Source organism: Bufo bufo, chromosome 1 (genome assembly GCF_905171765.1).
Source record: "Bufo bufo chromosome 1, aBufBuf1.1, whole genome shotgun sequence".
Taxonomy (NCBI): Eukaryota; Metazoa; Chordata; class Amphibia; order Anura; family Bufonidae; genus Bufo; species Bufo bufo.
The window spans coordinates 529,469,842-529,489,847 of NC_053389.1; the positions used below are offsets into that span (position 1 = coordinate 529,469,842).

The following is a 20,006-nucleotide window of genomic DNA, read 5'->3' on the forward strand; positions in this document are numbered from 1 at the left end:
ACGCGCCCAGCAATCTGATGGTGCGAAAGCTTTATTTCCACCTGGCCAAGTTGCTGGAATTCCAGTTGCTGCCATACTATTTACTCAAGTCTGTTGCCTTTAGGGAGCTAATGGCGTGCACTAGGCTATTGGCCTAGTTGGCCATATTTCTCCCAAAAAAGCCATCGCAGTACTTTCATGTGGTCGCAACTAGGGTTGAACATGGTTATAACGAAAAATAATAGCATTTTTAGGACAGAATGCTAAGTAAAATGGTCATTGAGGGGTTAAAATTAATAAAAACTCACCTTATCCACTTGATCACGCAGCCGGTATCCTCTTCTTTCTTCTTTCTGCAGGACCTGCAAAAGGACCTGCGATGATGTCACGGCGCTCACCACATGGTGAGAATGGTGACATCATCGCAGGTCCTGCTGAATGAAGATAGAAGGACCTTTCCTACAGAAGGAAGAGGATACCGGTTTCACGATGAAGTGAGTTGAGTTTTTTATTTTTACCCCTCAATAGCCATTTTATTTAGCATTCTGTCTTAAGAATGCTATTATTTTCCGATATAGCATATTATAACGAAAAATAATAAAGTGAAGTTTGGGTCCCCATTGACTTTGACCTGAGGTTCTGCCAAACTTCCAAGGGTACGCTCATCCCTAGTCACAACGTGAGATACTCCCTGCGATTCTCACAGTGCGGCTAAAGTTCAAGCTATGGTGGACACCTGGAGCAGCTTTTACAGGCAGGGACAGAACATTTCTTTTACGGCCAACTGGGTCAATGTTTTTTCTGACAGTAGTGAGGCAGCATTCCGGCAACAAGGCCAGGTTCTTTTGATCCCTCATGATTGTGTCAGCCTGGCTCCCACACTTGGCACTTGCCACCTTCTCCTCCATGAACACATTCCTGCCCCCAACAGCAGCTGGGCATGGAGTCACTCGCACTACCTCTTCTTTCTATCACATGTGTCAAGTCAAACGTTGCCATGCTGTGTTGGAGCTGATTGGCCTAGGCAAGACTACCCACACAGATGAGCAGTTGTTCAAGTACATCAAGCAGCAAACATCCTGCTGCCTGTCACCACGCCGATTCCAACTGGGCAAGGTGGTTAGCGACAATGGGTGCAACATCGTGGCTGCCCTAAACCTGAGAAACAACACATGCTCCCTACATGGCACACATCATCAACCTAGCTGTGCAACATTTTCTTAATAAGTACACTGGCTTGAACAAGAGGCTGGCAAAGACTAGGAGACTGCACTTTAGCCACTCTTACGTGGTGAGAAAAACTCTCCTAGACCTGCGGCGACAGAATGGCCTGCCTCTATACTGCTTAATCAGATATGTGTCAAGTTGTTGAAATTCATCATTGCACATGCTCGAGCATCTGTAAGAGCAGCAGACAGCCAAAGCAGCATAGAGCATGTGTTGCTTTATGGTCAGGCAGTGGCAACTCATCCGAGATGCCTGTCAGGTGCTGAAGCACTTCGAAGAGGCCACAAAGTTTGTCAATAGGGATAACTGTGGCATGAACAATGTCATCCTTCTCATATTTATCTTAGAAAAGACGCTGACGCTCATGCAGCAGGGGACCACAGTGGAAGAAGAGCAGCTGGTGCATCTTTATGTCTGTCCTATAGCTGTTGGGGACAAAAGCATCACTTTTGTCAAGATGAACCAAGCCTGGATTCAGGAGGATTTTCACACACTTCTGGCTGAGGCCCAATGAATAGATCTGGCCTTGCTGGTGGTGCTCCATCTTGCCACTGTTGCTATCTGCTTGCCTGACTGGTGCCATCATGCCACTGCTGCAACCTGCCTACCATCACATTCTGTATGGCTGCTGCTGCCACCTCCATCATGCCACCTCCACCATGATGCCACTGCTGCGGCCTGCCAACCATCATCTTCTGTAAGGCTGCTGCTGCCTCCATCATGCTCCAGCCTGCCTGCCATATGGCTCCAGCCTGTACCATATGGCTGCTGCTGCAACTACCGCTGCCTTAGCTGCTGCTTCAGCTCCTCGCTGCTAATCCCATACTGCTACCTCTATTAACACAAAGCATCTGCCACTACTACCACTGCTACTATTACTACTACTACTCTTATTACTACCCATAAACTGCCTTTTATGTTCCATGCTATGTTGCTTCTTCTGCTACTACTATTGTGGCCACATGCCACTATAGCCATACCCTTTCGATATCCACCCTGCGCTACTGCTGCTCCCAATTTCTCGTTCATAATGAGCCACTTTTTCTTCTTGCAATCACAAAAACACTTGTGCATGTCATATAGGCAGGCATTCTGACCCTGCCAATGCAAACTTTTTGGACATTGGGTCCCCCAAGGCACTTTTTTAATATTTTTTTTAAACCTATAACAATAATAAGGGACATTATTGGAAGCTTTGGAATATGAACACGCATAACACGTGCTGTATGTTAATGCAATCAAATATGCGTTTACCCACAGCTATGCATGTCAGTGTCACTCAGACATGATTTTTTTATTGCTGTCATTGTGTTCCAGAGTTTAGGGAGAGGGGAGGGAAAAACATTAATAAATAATAAACAAAAAGAGATAACAAGTTTTCCTAAAAAAAAAACTAGGAGGTTAGAGGGGTTATATACCAATTTTAAGGGCAACTGAAGTCACTTCAGTTCGGCCCAAACTGATTCAGATCTGAATTGTACTTTTTCTAAAATTTGAAGAAACTGATCCAAACCGAATCCTGAGTGGTTCGCTCATGCTTAATCTACCATATTTTTCAGACTATAAGAAGCACCTAGATTTTAGAGGAGGAAAATCAGATAAAAAATGTTTTGAATCAAGAGTTGTGCTAAAATAGTTAATAAAAATAACAGAATAATATTTCAAAAATGGAAACATAAACGTCACCAGCAGCATTACAACTATCATTAGTGTCACTAACAAATGAGGAGAGATTTTGAGCACAGTTATGGGGGTATCTACTGTTGATGCACTGTAATGGGTGGATCTGCTTCTGATGCTATGTGGGGATCTGTTCCTAACACCCTGTTATGAGGGTGATATGCTGTTGGCACACTGTTATGGGGGAGATCTGCTGTTGATACACTCTGATGGGGAAAATTTGTTGCTGATGGACTATTATGGGGGAAATTTGCTGCTTACGCACTATTATGGGGGAGATTTGCTGCTGACACACTGTTATGGGGGGATCTGCTGCCAACACACTGTTATGGGGGGGCTGCTGCTGAGTACACACTATTGGGATACACTATATTTGGGGACACTGTATTGGCCACTTTATTATGGTACAGTATATTGGTCTTATAAAAGTTATGGCGATTATTTATTGGGGCACACTTTATTGGGGGACACTGCACACTGAATAATGTTACCTAAGCCGGCATGCAGTCATGTAGTAGAAGCATTTACAGGCAGCACAGGCATGCTAAAAGAGGAAAGCCTGCACCGGCCACATCTCCCTCCAGCTTCAGAGCATAGCCTACCGCAGGGGTAGGCAACCTCCGGCGCTCCAGCTGTTGTCAAACTACAACTCCCAGCATGCATACTTGTTCTGCTCTTCTAAGAACTCTCATAGAAATGAATGAAGCATGCTGGGAATTGTAGTTTCACAACAGCTGGAGTGCCGAAGGTTGCTGATCCCTGGCCTACCGTCTCCCTCCAGCAGCAGAACAGCGCAGGCAGGGCGATCCTCCAAAAATCACCCACCGTCTCTCAAGCAGCAGTACAGCGCAGGCAAGAAGCCCGCGATCCTCTAGCACCGTCTGCTGTCTCCCTTCAGCAGCAGAACAGCACATGTAGGAAGCCCTTGATCCTCCAGCACCGCCCGCGGTCTCGCTCCTGCTGACGGGGCACCTTCTAACTCCAGAAGCAGCAGTCAGGTCCGGAAGCATTGTTTGTTGCCATCATATAAATGTCAGAATGTAGCCTGACACCACACTGCAATTTACATTACTGGCAAGTGTACATCACAGGCCATGCTGTGCAGGCAACTGTCCTTACGTCACACAGCGCGGCCTGCGACTGTACATTTGAACTATACGACGCAGATGCACTGCTAATCCCCCCCTTCCCCACACACTCACACACACTTTTTTGGGGGGAAAAGTGCATCTTATTTATAGTCCAAAAATATGGCATATGTTCAATTACAACATACAGAAATTTATATTTATTTTTGATTATATAGCATTTCCCTAAGTTTATTATCCTTAGAGATTCTCTGAATCAAAATCTATTCATTAAAAAATTATGTGTTTTTTTCTCCCTAGAGTTTAAAGTGTTGACTGGAAATGTTAAATTCAAATTGGTAGGTTCAATATTCACAGCAAATCAGTGATTCACATTTTGTAAGATCAATGTAGAAGAAAATAATTTCTAGTGTCATTTTTCTCTAAACACAATAGTTTAAAAACACAACTTCAACTGAATTTAAATTGCGAGATTATTTTGTTCTAAATTGCGAGATTATTACATGGGTGCCATTTTCTTAGCTTTCAGACAGGCAAACTAGAGTGACTAGCTGCACACATAATACTGGGGGGCCCAAAGAAAATAACCCTAAGAGTATGGCCACACAGTCAGGTTTCTGCATGCAGTTTTGGAAGCCAAAATCAGGATTGGATCATAAAAGAAGAAAAAGTATAATGGACAGATGCGACTGCATCAGGAAACCTGACCATGTGGTCATCCCCTAAGGAACCAACACAAATACTAACAAAGCATGAAATATGCTTTTCAAAATGAAATAAACTCTGCCGTGATGAGAAAAGTTCATCTATATGTATATAGGTATTTCAATGTCTGTTTCTGTATTTATCAATTAATATAACTCCTTATAAAAGGCAACACGTACATATTTTGCGCAAGTACTGGATTATCAATTTATTGGAACATTATTAAATCTATAATGAAATATTCAACAGAAATTATATAATATGTAGATGTGAAATAGATAAAAGCATAACATTATTTGAAAGATAATAAGAATAAATAATATATACATATACTGTATATTTTAAGTCATGATCTCTCTAAAAGTTAAGCACCAAATTTTAGAAGATAATTTATTTAAAATGACATACTAAGAGTCAAAGAATGCAGAGTTCCAGGGAATGCAGAGTTTAAGGTCCGTATTTAAGAAACAAAAAGTGGGATTTAATCAAGCCATAAAGGCTAGAATTTTATCTAAAAAAAGTCACAAGCAGTGGCTTTTAAACTTTTTGGGGTCACTTACACAAAAATATTGTGACATTTTGAGCACTTTGCCTTCAAGTGCCACCTAGAGATCTGGAGTGAAAGTTTGGTCCAAATTTCAGAATAGATCACTGTTGTGACACATTTATGAACTGTAATTTTTTAAAAGTCACAACTGTACTCCAGGCATCCCCTAGATAAACTTTTACTGAAAAAAATCTCACCACATTGCATTTGTGCCAGATTTACTATTACTGTGTACCATTTTCATAAATTTGGTGTAGGTTCAGACAACAACTCTAATCTAAAAACTAACCTCAAATACACCCACAATGATAAATTCCCCCCTTTAGCCATTAAAAGCTAACCATTTATGTCAGTATTCGTCTTTGGATGTGTTTGAATGTAACTGTCCTCAATCAGAATAGATCAACAGACTCTAGGATTGCATACCCAAAAGACCTGGCAGTAATCCATAGGAGAGTAACAAATGCACATAAAACCTTCAATAAAATTGACCAAACATGAAGTAGACAAATCTTCTAACAAAGGTTTCTGCATAGGGAACCAAAAAGATCAGGCAATTAAAATGACAAGTTATTGTGTGTTTGTTAGGATGCAGCAATTTGCAAGAACAAAAAAACATTTTACTCATTGTCTTCATAGTTGCTTCATTATGGAACATTCATTGTTATGCTGTAACACTGGGACATTTTTGAAAATTATTGATATAGCATATTCATGTGTATTACAGTTATTATTCCTCCTGCTACAGGTAAGACAATGAAGACAAATATTTTTTTTAAACATATAAACTGGTAATAATAGTGTTCTTACCAGTGCATTTCTTTAAATGACTGTTCTTTTTGCCATGCGATCCCAGTTTGCAGTTAAAATTCTCTTCCCAAAACTCTGCAAACCATACATTTCTTCTGTTATTGGCTAATGACCGGCTTCTAAAATATCTATCAAATCCTATTTCACAAAAACAAAAATGATCATTAATACACATAAGTGCCCCACTGAAAGCAGTGCCATCTGCTCTACCATATGTGATGTAATGGTGATCTGGTCTGGAGTTACGGTCAGTCAGGCAGGGGATTTGTTTCATCTTGCTATAATTTCTTATGTTGTATTGTAATTGCTTTTCTGAGTCAATAAATGTGCTGTGAGGTCCATAGCGTGACCTCATTTTCATACAAAAAAATTATAACAATAAAAGTTAATAATACTGTTAAAATTGTTAGTATTTTTAACCAAAACTTTATTTTTCAATTATAGTAGATTTTTAATAGGCAAATAGCATTTATTGCTTGGTTTGCTAACTCTACACCATAGCGCTTTTCTGGGTTCAAGATACAGTGGAGTGGGCACTTTCAGGTGAGTGAGTTGTACACTCCCCACTCAGAGCATGACTATATCACAGCTTCCGTCCTGATCTCCCTGCACTGCCGGGGTCGCATAGCATTATATTGATTTATGATGCTATGTAACCCGTAGAGGTCTGAATGCATTGGATAACACTGACATAATTCTGTCAGTGTTATCCAATACATTCAAGAACTGTAAGGGTTACATAGCATCATAAATAAATATAATGCTATGCAACCCTGGCAGTGCTGGAAGTTCAGGACGGGAGCTGTGATATAGTCACACTCCGAGTCCGGAGTGTACAACTCGCTTGTCTGAATGTGGCCAGAGGGTTTATCCTCAGGATAGGCAATCAATATCAAATCACTAGGAGTCTGACTCTTCGCACCCCCACAGATAAGCAGACTGAAGAGCCTGTCTACCAACTATGTAAAGGTGCCAGTGCTGTGCATTGCAGCATGAAATGAATGGGATAAAGTGGTACCACTACATTGATAGTTTGCAGATTGCATATGTAAGCAAAAAAAATTATAAATAACGGGGTGCTCTACACGAAGGAGAGACACAAGTGCTAGTGATTACCGGCCAAGAAAAAAGGTGGATGCTCACCGAGATTGAAGATGGGCCATCAATATCTTGATCCTGGAAAACCCCTTTAGGCCCCATTTACACGTACGCAATTTTGGATCCATTCATTTCTATGGGGCCACACAATGTGCGGCCCGGCTCCGGAAATGCGAACCCGCACTTCCGGGTCTGCATTTCCTTTCCCGAAAAAAATAGAACATGTCCTATTCTATTAGTGCCGGCGATGTGCGGTCTGCAAAATGAGGAAACGCACATTGCCGTGTCCGTGTTTTGCGGATTTGCGGATGTGTGAATAGACCCTTAAGCAAAGAGCACTTAACCCCTTAACAACAGCACACTAGCCTTTTACTGTGGACATTTAGGTCCAATACCTTCCATGTACTTTATCACTTAGCTATAATAGCTTTCCTACATTCAATGCTCTGCCTGTGCTGTGCATAGTGCGCTCTGCGCTGATGAATGGCAGGAGAAGAATGAGGCATATTTGTACACCTTAGAATTTTTCCAGTGTATGGGTGCCCACAGACAGGGCTCTGAGTGCTGCCCCTGGCACCTGTGCCACGGATCCGCCACCACTTGTGTATACAATACTCAGTGGACTTTGTACAAAAGTGGAAGCTTTACTGGTCAGGGCAAGCACATGTTTCCTAAACAGCTGCCATGTGACAGAACTGCAAGTTCGATGTACAAGTAATAGTATTTTAAAAAGATATACTATGAATGTCCCTTAGACTGATGTCATACACTGTGAGGGACATTTTTCAACCCATGTCTTCCAGAAAACTGATATCAAAAAGTCCAAAAGGTTGGACAAAACTGTATAACTTCTTCAGTGGTTTTGAAAAAACTGAGGCAAAGTGGTCTGGGGAGTGAGTTGTACAGGGTCAGATTTTGCCTGCATGATGCATTTATTAAAATCTACTGCAGGTGTAGATTATACCTGAAATACACACCAGATCCCTTTCTTGTGTAAATTTAAGTTCTGGCACATGGATCTGTACAGTTGTACCACAATTATTCTGGAGGCATGTACCTCTTAAAAATCTAATGCGCTGATGGCAGCAAGAAAAAGATTCAGACAGGCATGTAAAATGCTGGTCTTAAATGTTCCCCTTGGTGTGTTTTTTTGATACATTGCAATTTTTTCACAAGTTATTTATGCAGGCATATAACACAAAAGCCACCAAAAAAGTGTAAACTCTTATTCTAAATAATCAGATTTTTTGTAAAAAAAAAATAATAATTGGCAGAATCAATTGTCTCAACTTTAGTTACAGCTATTTAACCAGCTTGAGTGGAAAATTGTGACTTATGATATGAAGTGTGTGATTGATGCTATAAATTATAGGAATGTGCTAAGTGTCATAGTGACTGTTATTCTATTTTTATTTTTCATGAAAAAGGGGAATATTACCATCTATTGAGGCTCTCTTTGGTAGGATTGTAACGGCTCCTTCTGCTATCTCCTCTTGTTGGTAAACTGGCGTGATTTTGGATCCCCAGCTGTCTGATCCAATCCAAAGGAAATGTCCAGTTTGATTGTTTCTTTTAGCTGCTTCAAGGATTCGTCTGTAGGAAAAAAAAAGAATAGAAAGAAAATAGAAGGAAAGAAATGTCCATTGATTTCAGTCGAGACACATTAACCAGATTCACTAAGCATCCAGGGAGGAAACGATTAGTCAATCTTCCTGTCAACTTGATTCTAACTTCAGACAGAATAAAAGAAAAAAGCTGTAGCACCTCTCCGTGTCTGCAGTTCATGTTAATTTGTTTTCTTCTAACCCTAATGTACCATACATTGTCTATCATTCTCATTTCATTTATCTCATTCAATCTTATGTCTTAATCCACAGGACATTCTACCATTACAGGAAGACAGTGAGAGTGTCTCATAGGAACTGCTGAATAACATTTGTCTAAATGCAATTGAAATTTCCTACACCTCCAGTCTCACAAGGGTATGCTTGACGCGTTAATGTAAAACTGATAAGAAAGAAATAGGTTTGCACAATTCTCCTGCCACTGGAAAAGATCAAACATGCCACAAACAATAGGAGATAACCATCACCTTATGTCATCTTCATTTGCAAAGATGATTATTGCACGAGCATTAGGGGTTTCCAGCAGGCGCTTAATGATTTTATCAAATTCTCCTGGTTTGGGTTCACGGGGGATTTTCAGTGATTGGGCAATGCAAACACCACCTGTAAAGACATAATACACTTCATCTCAGAAAAGCCACACTTTGAGGATTACTGATTAATGCTTCTTGTGAGCTCTATTTGGTTTATATAAACAGATCTAGCATCAATCCACCTCAATTATCTCAACATGTGTACACATCATGCTTAATGGTATATTGCACTGGAAGAGAGGCTATCCTATAATGTTTTGTCTGCAGGGTCTGACTTGATAAACAGGAAATGAGAAGAAAATGAAGATATTTAGTGCTTGCTTTTTATAGACACTCAGCTACAAGTGGTTGTTACTGCAAAGATAATGTAGATAAAGCAGGGTATAAATGTGATGAAGTGAACTGAGTATCATCAAAACAGGAGAAGACATGATAGGAGTGTGGTCTGGCCCCTATTTCACATGTAGTATATGCAGGTAATCCTATAAGGTCATGGCACGTAATTACTGGAGGATCCAGTCACATACTATATTATGCAATGAGGCTATGGAGAATAGAACTTCATCATTACACATATCTAGAGTTGACCGGACACCTGGATGTTCGGGTTCGACGGGTTCGGCCAAACTTCGGAAAAAAGTTCGAGTTCGGGACCCGAACTTGACCCCGAACCCGAAGTCAATGGGGACCTGAACTTTTGAGCACTAAAAGGCTGTAAAAATGTCATGGAAAGGGCTAGAGGGGTGCAAATGTCATCAAAAGGTGGTTAAGAGCATGGCAAGTGCTCTGCAAACAAATGTGGATAGGGAAATGACTTTAAATAACATAAAATATGTAAAAATAATAATCTTGATCTAGGAGGACCAGGTCCATATGGAGTAGGAGGTTGAGGAGGCGGTGGATGTGGCGGTGTAGGTGGAAGTGGCGGTGGAGGAGGAGGAGGTAGCCTACACTGCTTTTTGGTTTAAAATTTATTTTCATTTTTTTTAATTAGGGTACACCCCAAAACATTGGGAAATATAACCCTCAAGTCGTGCTAAACACACATTCAGAAAATACACCGGCTGCAGGGCAGGCCAGCACCTCCAAGGCGTAAAGGGAAAGCTCAGGCCATGTGCCCAATTTGGAGACCCAGAAGTTGCAGGGGCTGACCTCTGTCAGTTAGTTCACGTAGGCGTGTGCATACTTACTGCCCCACCATGTCGCACATCCCTGTGATGTTCACAATCCAATTTTATATCTGCTCGATCAACTTTCGATGTTCTTTTATGCGCCTACCATGGTAATTACGGGTGGCGGGGAATCAGGGTTCCAGGCCGGAGAGGGATTGTGAGAAGAAGAGACCAAATTTAAGGGAGATAAATTTATTTAAAAAATTGGGGATCGAGAAGAAATGTGGGAAAAGTTATTGAGGCGCAAATTTGGGACAAATTACAGAAGCCAAAATGTGGGCCAAAAGAGTCAAGCGGAATTGTGGGAAAAGCTATTGAGGCCCAATTGTTGGCCAAAAGAGTATAGCGGAAATGTGGGACAAAGTATTGAAGCTTAAATGTGGTACAACTTGTTTAAGTTTAAGCATTGAATCAAAGGAGGTGGCGCGCATCAATTAAAGAAGCATTTCAGAAATTTTATTCCCTGTCACCTATGCAGAGCAGGGGTTTATTCACGTCTAAAATTGTATAATGTAAACCCAAGAATATAACAGAAAAATTACAGAAATTAATTAACCTGTCTACTTGGTAGAGCAGGGGTCTATAACAGAAAGCCGAAAATGTAAAATAAAAATTATTGAAATTTATTAAGCTGTCAACTAGGTAGAGGAGGGGTATATTACACCCAAAAATTGGTGAATTTGACCCTAAAATGTAACTGACAAATGTTGTTTTTTTTCTTTTACCGATCTAATAGTTATAGCAGTGGCACATCACACCAAAAAATTGCTGAATTTCACCAGAAAATGTTAATGACATTTTATTTTATTTTTTTAACCGGCGTACTAGGTATAGCAGTGGTACATCACACCCAAAAATTGGTTAATTTCACCAGAAAATGCAACAGAGAAATGTTTTTATTGTTTAACCTGTCTACTAGGTATAGCAGTGGTACTTCACACCCAAAAATTGTTGAATTTCAACTGAAAATGTAACTGACAAATATATATTTTTTGTTAACCGGCCTACTAGGTATAGCAGTGGTACTATACACCCAAAAATTGGTTAATTTCACCAGAAAATGTTAATGACAATTTTTTTTTTTTTTTTTAAACGGCCTACTAGGTATAGCAGTGGTACTATACACCCAAAAATTGGTTAATTTCACCAGAAAATGTAAATGACAAAGTAGTGAAATGATATAAAATAAAACACATACAAAAAAAAATGGATTTATGAGGTGGAGTTCCATATGGAGTAGGAGTTTGAGGAGGCGGTGGATGTAGTGGAGTAGGTGGAAGCGGCGGTGGAGAAGGACGAGATAGCCAACACAGGCTTTTGGTTTTAATTTAATTTTGTAAAATTAAGGTACACTCCAAAAGAGTGTGAAATATCCAAAATACAAACATGAGCAATTGCGCTGCAGTATAACAATGGCTGCTTATTGCCGGTATACATGTCTATTCTGCACAATGTACGGACAAGTCCTGTGGGATCCATGCCTGGTTCATTTTAATGAACGTGAGCTTGTCCACATTGGCTGTGGACAGACGGCTGCGCTTGTCTGTGATGACGCCCCCAGCCGCGCTAAACACACGTTCAGATAATACACTGGCTGCATTGCAGGCCAGCACCTCCAAGGCGTAAATGGCAAGCTCAGGCCATGTGCCCAATTTGAAGACCCACAAGTTGAAGGGGGCAGACCCGGCGAGCAGCAGCAGGGTGAGAACGACGAAAGCGCGCACAGACGGCCCGCACTTTATGCAGCAGCTCTGACATATCAGGTTATTTTTTAAGGAATCTCTGCACCACCAAATTCAGCACATGCGCCAGGCAAGGGATGTGCGGCAAACTGGCTAGACCCAGAGCTGCTACGAGATTTTGCCCATTATCGCACACCACCAGGCCGGGCTTGAGGCTGACTGGCACAAACCACTCATCGGTCTGTTGTTCAAGGCCCGTCCACAGCTCCTGCGCGGTGTGGGGTTTGTCCCCCAAACAGATACGTTTTAAAACTGCCTGCCGTCGTTTACCCCTGGCTGTGCTGAAGTTGGTGGTGAAGGTGTTATGCTGACCGGATGAGGAGCTGGTAGAGGATGAGGAAGCAGAGTAGGAGGAGGAAGCAACAGGAGGCAAACTGAAGCGCCCTGCAATCCTCGGTGGTTGAAGGAAATGTGCCAAACTGCTATCCGCCTTAGGCCCAGCCGCCACTGCATTTACCCAGTGTGCTGTTATGGAGATATAACGGCCCTGACCGTGCTTACTGGTCCACGTATCCGTAGTGAGGTGCACCTTGCCACAGATGGCATTGTGCAGTGCACACCTGATTTTGTCCCCTACTTGGTTGTGAAGGGAAGGAATGGCTCGCCTTGAAAAGTAGTGGCGGCTGGGCACGACGTACTATGGGACAGCCACCGCCATAAGACCTCTAAAACTATCCGTCTTCACCAGACGGAATGACAGCATTTCAAAGGCCAGTAATTTAGAAATGCTGGCATTCAGGGCTAGGGATCGCGGGTGGGTAGGGGGGTACTTCCTATTCCTCTCCAACGTTTGGGATATCGAGAGCTGAACGCTTCTGTGGGACATTGTGGAGATGCTTGGTGACCCAGGTGTTGGTGTTGCTGGCAGATTCTCTGTTTGCGGCGTGCCAGGTGGCACTGTCACTCCAGAGGTTGATGAAGAGGCCGCGACTGAAGCAGAAGAGGAAGCAGGAGGAGCCAGAGGCCTTTCTTGGTTTTTGAGGTGTCTCCTCCACTGCAACTCGTGCTTTGCACTTAAATGTCTGGTCATGCAGGTTGTGCTCAGGTTGAGAACATTTATGCCTCGCTTCAGGCTCTGATTGCACAGCGTGCAAACCACTCGTGTCTTGTCGTCAGCTCATTGTCTGAAGAACTGCCACGCCAGGGAACTCCTTGGAGCTGGCTTTGGTGTGCTCAGTCCCTTGCTGAGGTGGGCAGTAGGAGGCATACTGTCTAGAGGACGGCCGCTCCGCTTTTGCACCCTGCTCCCTCTTCTGCTGTGCTGGAGGCTCTGTGCGACCACCGCCTCTTCCTCCGAACTACATAGGTCACTCGCATGACCTTAAATCCATGTGGGGTCGAGGACCTCATCGTCCTCCACATAATCTTCCACCCGGTCTTCACCCCTGCCTTCCTTGTCGGTCTGCACACTTTCGAAAGCCCCAGCAGTTGGCACCTGGGTTTCGTCATCATCCGAGACGTGCTGCGATGGTCCTCCCATGTACTCACCTTGAAATATAAGTGGTTGGGAATCGGTGCACTCAATCTCTTCCACTTCTGGGGCAGGGCTAGGTGGATGGCCCTGGGAAACCCTGCTAACAGAGTCATAAAAAGCATATGAGACTGCTGCATGACTTGGGGGTCAGACTGCTTATCTGATTTGCAAGGGGGTGAGGTGAAATACTGATGGACATCAGCTGCAGGTGCCAACTGTGGTCTTTCAGCAGGAGACTGGGTGGGAGACAATGTGAAGGAACTGGATCCACTGTCAGCAACCCAAATCTACTATCGCCTGTACTTGTTCAGGCCTTACCATTCGTAGAACAACATTAGGCCCGACCAAATACCGCTGCAGGTTTTGTCGCCTACTTGCTCCTGAGGAAGGGGTTTCACTTGTGCGTGTAGCTGGCACAGATCGACCACGTGCTCTCCCTGCAAAAGGAGCTCCACCAGCAGCACCACGACCTGGGCCACGTCCCTTATTTGATGCTCTCCTCATATTTTTTGAATTTAGGGTCTTGCCCTAAATGGGTGTTTAATTAATAGTAGAATAGAACAACAGTATGTAAAGGGTGTATCTCACAAGGCCTGAACCAGTCAAGGCCTCAATAAAAGATTTTTTTGCCCAAAATGGCTGTATTTCAAATCCCTGAATCAAACCCCTGTATGTGGAGGGTGCATCTCACACGGCCTGAACCAGTGTAGGCCTGAAGTAAATATTTCTTTGCCCAAAATGGCTGTATTTCAAATGGCTGTATTTCAAATCCCTGAATCAAACCCCTGTATGTAGAGGGAGTATCTCACACGGTCTGAACCAGTGTAGGCCTGAAGTAAATATTTCTTTGCCCAAAATGTCTGTATTTCAAATGGCTGTATTTCAAATCCCTGAATCAAACCCCTGTATGTAGAGGGAGTATCTCACAGGGCCTGAACCAGTGTAGGCAAGAAGTAAATATTTCTTTGCCCAAAATGGCTGTTTTTCAAATGGCTGTATTTCAAATCCCTGAATCAATCCCCTGTATGTAGAGGGAGTATCTCACGGGGCTTGAACCAGTGTAGGCCTGAAGTAAATATTTATTTGCCCAAAATGGCTGTATTTCAAATCCCTGAATCAAATACCTGTATGTAGAGGGGGTATCTCACACGGTCTGAACCGGTGTAGGCCTGAAGAAAATATTTCTTTGCCCAAAATGGCTGTATTTCAAATGGCTGTATTTAAAATCCCTGAATCAAACCCCTGTATGTAGAGGGAGTATCTCACACGGTCTGAACCAGTGTAGGCCTGAAGTAAATATGTCTTTGCCCAAAATGGCTGTATTTCAAATTGCTGTATTTCAAATCCCTTAATCAAACCCCTGTATGTAGAGGGTGTATCTCACAGGGCCTGAACCAGTGTAGGCCTGAAGTAAATATTTCTTTGCCCAAAATGTCTGTATTTCAAATGGCTGTATTTCAAATCCCTGAATCAAACCCCTGTATGTAGAGGGAGTATCTCACAGGGCCTGAACCAGTGTAGGCAAGAAGTAAATATTTCTTTGCCCAAAATGGCTGTTTTTCAAATGGCTGTATTTCAAATCCCTGAATCAATCCCCTGTATGTAGAGGGAGTATCTCACGGGGCTTGAACCAGTGTAGGCCTGAAGTAAATATTTATTTGCCCAAAATGGCTGTATTTCAAATCCCTGAATCAAATACCTGTATGTAGAGGGGGTATCTCACACGGTCTGAACCGGTGTAGGCCTGAAGAAAATATTTCTTTGCCCAAAATGGCTGTATTTCAAATGGCTGTATTTCAAATCCCTGAATCAAACCCCTGTATGTAGAGGGAGTATCTCACACGGTCTGAACCAGTGTAGGCCTGAAGTAAATATGTCTTTGCCCAAAATGGCTGTATTTCAAATTGCTGTATTTCAAATCCCTTAATCAAACCCCTGTATGTAGAGGGTGTATCTCACAGGGCCTGAACCAGTGTAGGCCTGAATTAAATATTTCTTTGCCCAAAATGGCTGTATTTCAAATGGCTATATTTTATATCCCTGATTAAACCCCTGTATGTAGATCGGGTATCTCACACGGTCTGAACCAGTGTAGGCCTGAAGTAAATATTTCTTTGCCCAAAATGGCTGTATTTCAAATGGCTGTATTTCAAATCCCTGAATCAAACTCCTGTATGTAGAGGGAGTATCTCACAGGACCTGAACCAATGTAGGCAAGAAGTAAATATTTCTTTGCCCAAAATGGCTGTATTTCAAATGGCTGTATTTCAAATCCCTGAATCAAACCCCTGTATGTAGAGGGAGTATCTCACACGGTCTGAACCAGTTTAGGCCTGAAGTAAATATTTCTTTGCCCAAAATGGCTGTATTTCAAATGGCTGTATTTCAAATCTCTGAATCAAGCCCCTGTATGTAGAGGGGGTATCTCACACGGTCTGAACCAGTGTGGGCCTGAAGTAAATATTTCTTTGCCCAAAATGGCTGTATTTCAAATAGCTATATTTAAAATCCCTGAATCAATCCCCTGTATGTAGAAGGAGTATCTCACAGGGCCTGAACCAGTGTAGGCCTGAAGTAAATATTTCTTTGCCCAAAATGGCTGTATTTCAAATGGCTGTATTTTATATCCCTGAATTAAACCCCTGTATGTAGAGAGGGTATCTCACACGGTCTGAACCAGTGTAGGCCTGAAGTAAATATTTCTTTGCCCAAAATGTCTGTATTTCAAATGGCTGTATTTCAAATCCCTGAATCAAACCCCTGTATGTAGAGGGAGTATCTCACAGGGCCTGAACCAGTGTAGGCAAGAAGTAAATATTTCTTTGCCCAAAATGGCTGTTTTTCAAATGGCTGTATTTCAAATCCCTGAATCAAACCCCTGTATGTAGAGGGAGTATCTCACGGGGCTTGAACCAGTGTAGGCCTGAAGTAAATATGTATTTGCCCAAAATGGCTGTATTTCAAATCCCTGAATCAAATACCTGTATGTAGAGGGGGTATCTCACACGGTCTGAACCGGTGTAGGCCTGAAGAAAATATTTCTTTGCCCAAAATGGCTGTATTTCAAATGGCTGTATTTCAAATGCCTGATTGAAACCCCTGTATGTAGAGGGGGTATCTCACACGGTCTGAACCAGTGTAGGCCTTAAGTAAATATATATTTGCACAAAATTGCTGTATTTCAAATGGCTGTATTTCAAATGCCTGAATCAAACCCCTGTATGTAGAGGGGGTATCTCACACGGTCTGAACCAGTGTAGGCAAGAAGGAAATATGTCTTTGCCCAAAATGGCTGTATTTCAAATGGCTGTATTTCAAATCCCTGAATCAAACCCCTGTATGTAGAGGGAGTATCCCACAGGGCCTGAACCAGTGTAGTCCTGAAGTAAATATTTATTTGCCCAAAATGGCTATATTTCAAATGGCTGTATTTCAAATCCCTGAATCAAACCCCTGTATGTAGAGGGAGTAACTTATAGAGCCTGAAGCAGTGTAGGCCTGAAGTAAAAATTTCTTTGCACAAAATGGCTGTATTTCAAATGGCTGTATTTCAAATCCCTTAATCAAACCCCTATATGTAGAGGGTGTATCTTACAGGGCCTGAACCAGTGTAGGCCTGAATTAAATATTTCTTTGCCCAAAATGGCTGTATTTCAAATGGCTATATTTTATATCCCTGATTAAACCCCTGTATGTAGATCGGGTATCTCACACGGTCTGAACCAGTGTAGGCCTGAAGTAAATATTTCTTTGCCCAAAATGGCTGTATTTCAAATGGCTGTATTTCAAATCCCTGAATCAAACTCCTGTATGTAGAGGGAGTATCTCACAGGACCTGAACCAGTGTAGGCAAGAAGTAAATATTTCTTTGCCCAAAATGGCTGTATTTCAAATGGCTGTATTTCGAATCCTTGAATCAAACCCCTGTATGTAGAGGGAGTATCTCACACGGTCTGAACCAGTTTAGGCCTGAAGTAAATATTTCTTTGCCCAAAATGGCTGTATTTCAAATGGCTGTATTTCAAATCCCTGAATCAAGCCCCTGTATGTAGAGGGGGTATCTCACACGGTCTGAACCAGTGTGGGCCTGAAGTAAATATTTCTTTGCCCAAAATGGCTGTATTTCAAATAGCTATATTTAAAATCCCTGAATCAATCCCCTGTATGTAGAAGGAGTATCTCACAGGGCCTGAACCAGTGTAGGCCTGAAGTAAATATTTCTTTGCCCAAAATAGCTGTATTTCAAATGGCTGTATTTTATATCCCTGAATTAAACCCCTGTATGTAGAGAGGGTATCTCACACGGTCTGAACCAGTGTAGGCCTGAAGTAAATATTTCTTTTCCCAAAATGTCTGTATTTCAAATGGCTGTATTTCAAATCCCTGAATCAAACCCCTGTATGTAGAGGGAGTATCTCACAGGGCCTGAACCAGTGTAGGCAAGAAGTAAATATTTCTTTGCCCAAAATGGCTGTTTTTCAAATGGCTGTATTTCAAATCCCTGAATCAAACCCCTGTATGTAGAGGGAGTATATCACGGGGCTTGAACCAGTGTAGGCCTGAAGTAAATATTTATTTGCCCAAAATGGCTGTATTTCAAATCCCTGAATCAAATACCTGTATGTAGAGGGGGTATCTCACACGGTCTGAACCGGTGTAGGCCTGAAGAAAATATATATTTGCACAAAATTGTTGTATTTCAAATGGCTGTATTTCAAATGCCTGATTTAAACCCCTGTATGTAGAGGGGGTATCTCACACGGTCTGAACCAGTGTAGGCAAGAAGGAAATATTTATTTGCACAAAATTGTTGTATTTCAAATGGCTGTATTTCAAATGCCTGATTTAAACCCCTGTATGTAGAGGGTGTATCTCACACGGTCTGAACCAGTGTAGGCAAGAAGGAAATATTTCTTTGGCCAAAATGGCTGTATTTCAAATGGCTGTATTTCAAATCCCTGAATCAAACCCCTGTATGTAGAGGGAGTATCTCACAGGGCCTGAACCAGTGTAGGCCTGAAGTAAATATTTATTTGCCCAAAATGGCTATATTTCAAATGGCTGTATTTCAAATCCCTGAAACAAACCCCTGTATGTAGAGGGAGTAACTCATAGAGCCTGAAGCAGTGTAGGCCTGAAGTAAAAATTTCTTTGCACAAAATGTCTGTATTTAAAATGGCTGTATTTCAAATCCCTGAATCAAACCCCTGTATGTAGAGGGAGTATCTCACACGGTCTAAACCAGTGTAGGCCTGAAGTAAATATATATTTGCACAAAATGGCTGTATTTTAAATGGCTGTATTTCAAATGCTTGATTCAAACCCCTGTATGTAGAGGGGGTATCTCACACGGTCTTAACCAGTGTAGGCCTGAAGTAAATATATCTTTGCACAAAATGGCTGTATTTTAAATGGTTGTATTTCAAATCCCTGAATTAAACCCCTGTATGTAGAGGGAGTATCTCACAGGGCCTGAACCAGTGTAGGCCTGAATTCAATATTGGTGCACCAAATGGCGGTATTTAAAATCTCTGAATGTAACCCAAATGTATTAAGGGTGTATCTCACAATGACATCTGCATCAAAGGCTGCCAACTAAATTTTTTGTGCCCAAACGAGTTTTTGTTTAACAACTGAATTTGACAGCAGTATATAAGCCTATAATTTCACACGTGCTGATGCTGCAAGGCCTGAAAATATTGTTTTTTTTGTCAAAAAAGTGTGTTTTTCAAACCCCAGAAAATGATGGGTGTATTTCTAACTTAAATTGCACACTGACTAATCCAGATGTTGTAGATTGCCAAAAAAGTGGTTTTTTTTTTAACATAATATGAAAGCTGTATATATTAAACTTGAATTTACATTTGCAGATCTGGAAAATACTGTTTTTTGAAAAAAATAGTGTGTTTTTAAACCCCAGAAAATGATGGGTGTATTTCTAGCTTAACCACCTCCGGACCGCCTAACGCAGGATCGCGTTCCGGAGGTGGCAGCCCTGCGCAGAGTCACGCATATACGCGTCATCTCGCGATGGCCGAGATTTCCTGTGAACGCGCGCACACAGGCGCGCGCGCTCACAGGAACGGACGGTAAGAGAGTTGATCTCCAGCCTGCCAGTGGCGATCGTTCGCTGGCAGGCTGGAGATGTGTTTTTTTTAACCCCTAACAGGTATATTAGACGCTGTTTTGATAACAGCGACTAATATACCTGCTACCTGGTCCTCTGGTGGTCCCCTTTGTTTGGATCGACCACCAGAGGACACAGGTAGCTCAGTAAAGTAGCACCAAGCACCACTACACTACACTACACCCCCCCCCGTCACTTA

At 42.1% G+C, this 20,006-nt stretch overlaps 1 protein-coding gene across 1 annotated transcript in view; it reads right to left on the reverse strand.

Annotated features, from left to right (window-relative positions):
- The window catches only part of GRM8 (glutamate metabotropic receptor 8), a 1,632,513-nt gene that overhangs the window by 791,179 nt on the left and 821,328 nt on the right, over positions 1–20,006 (reverse strand). Inside the window, exons 3-5 of the mRNA XM_040413776.1 lie at positions 9,227–9,362; positions 8,573–8,727; positions 6,037–6,174 (exon numbers count right to left, since the gene is read on the reverse strand). Coding sequence (XP_040269710.1) covers positions 6,037–6,174; positions 8,573–8,727; positions 9,227–9,362 — 429 coding nt within the window. The remainder of the gene's footprint in view (positions 1–6,036; positions 6,175–8,572; positions 8,728–9,226; positions 9,363–20,006) is intronic.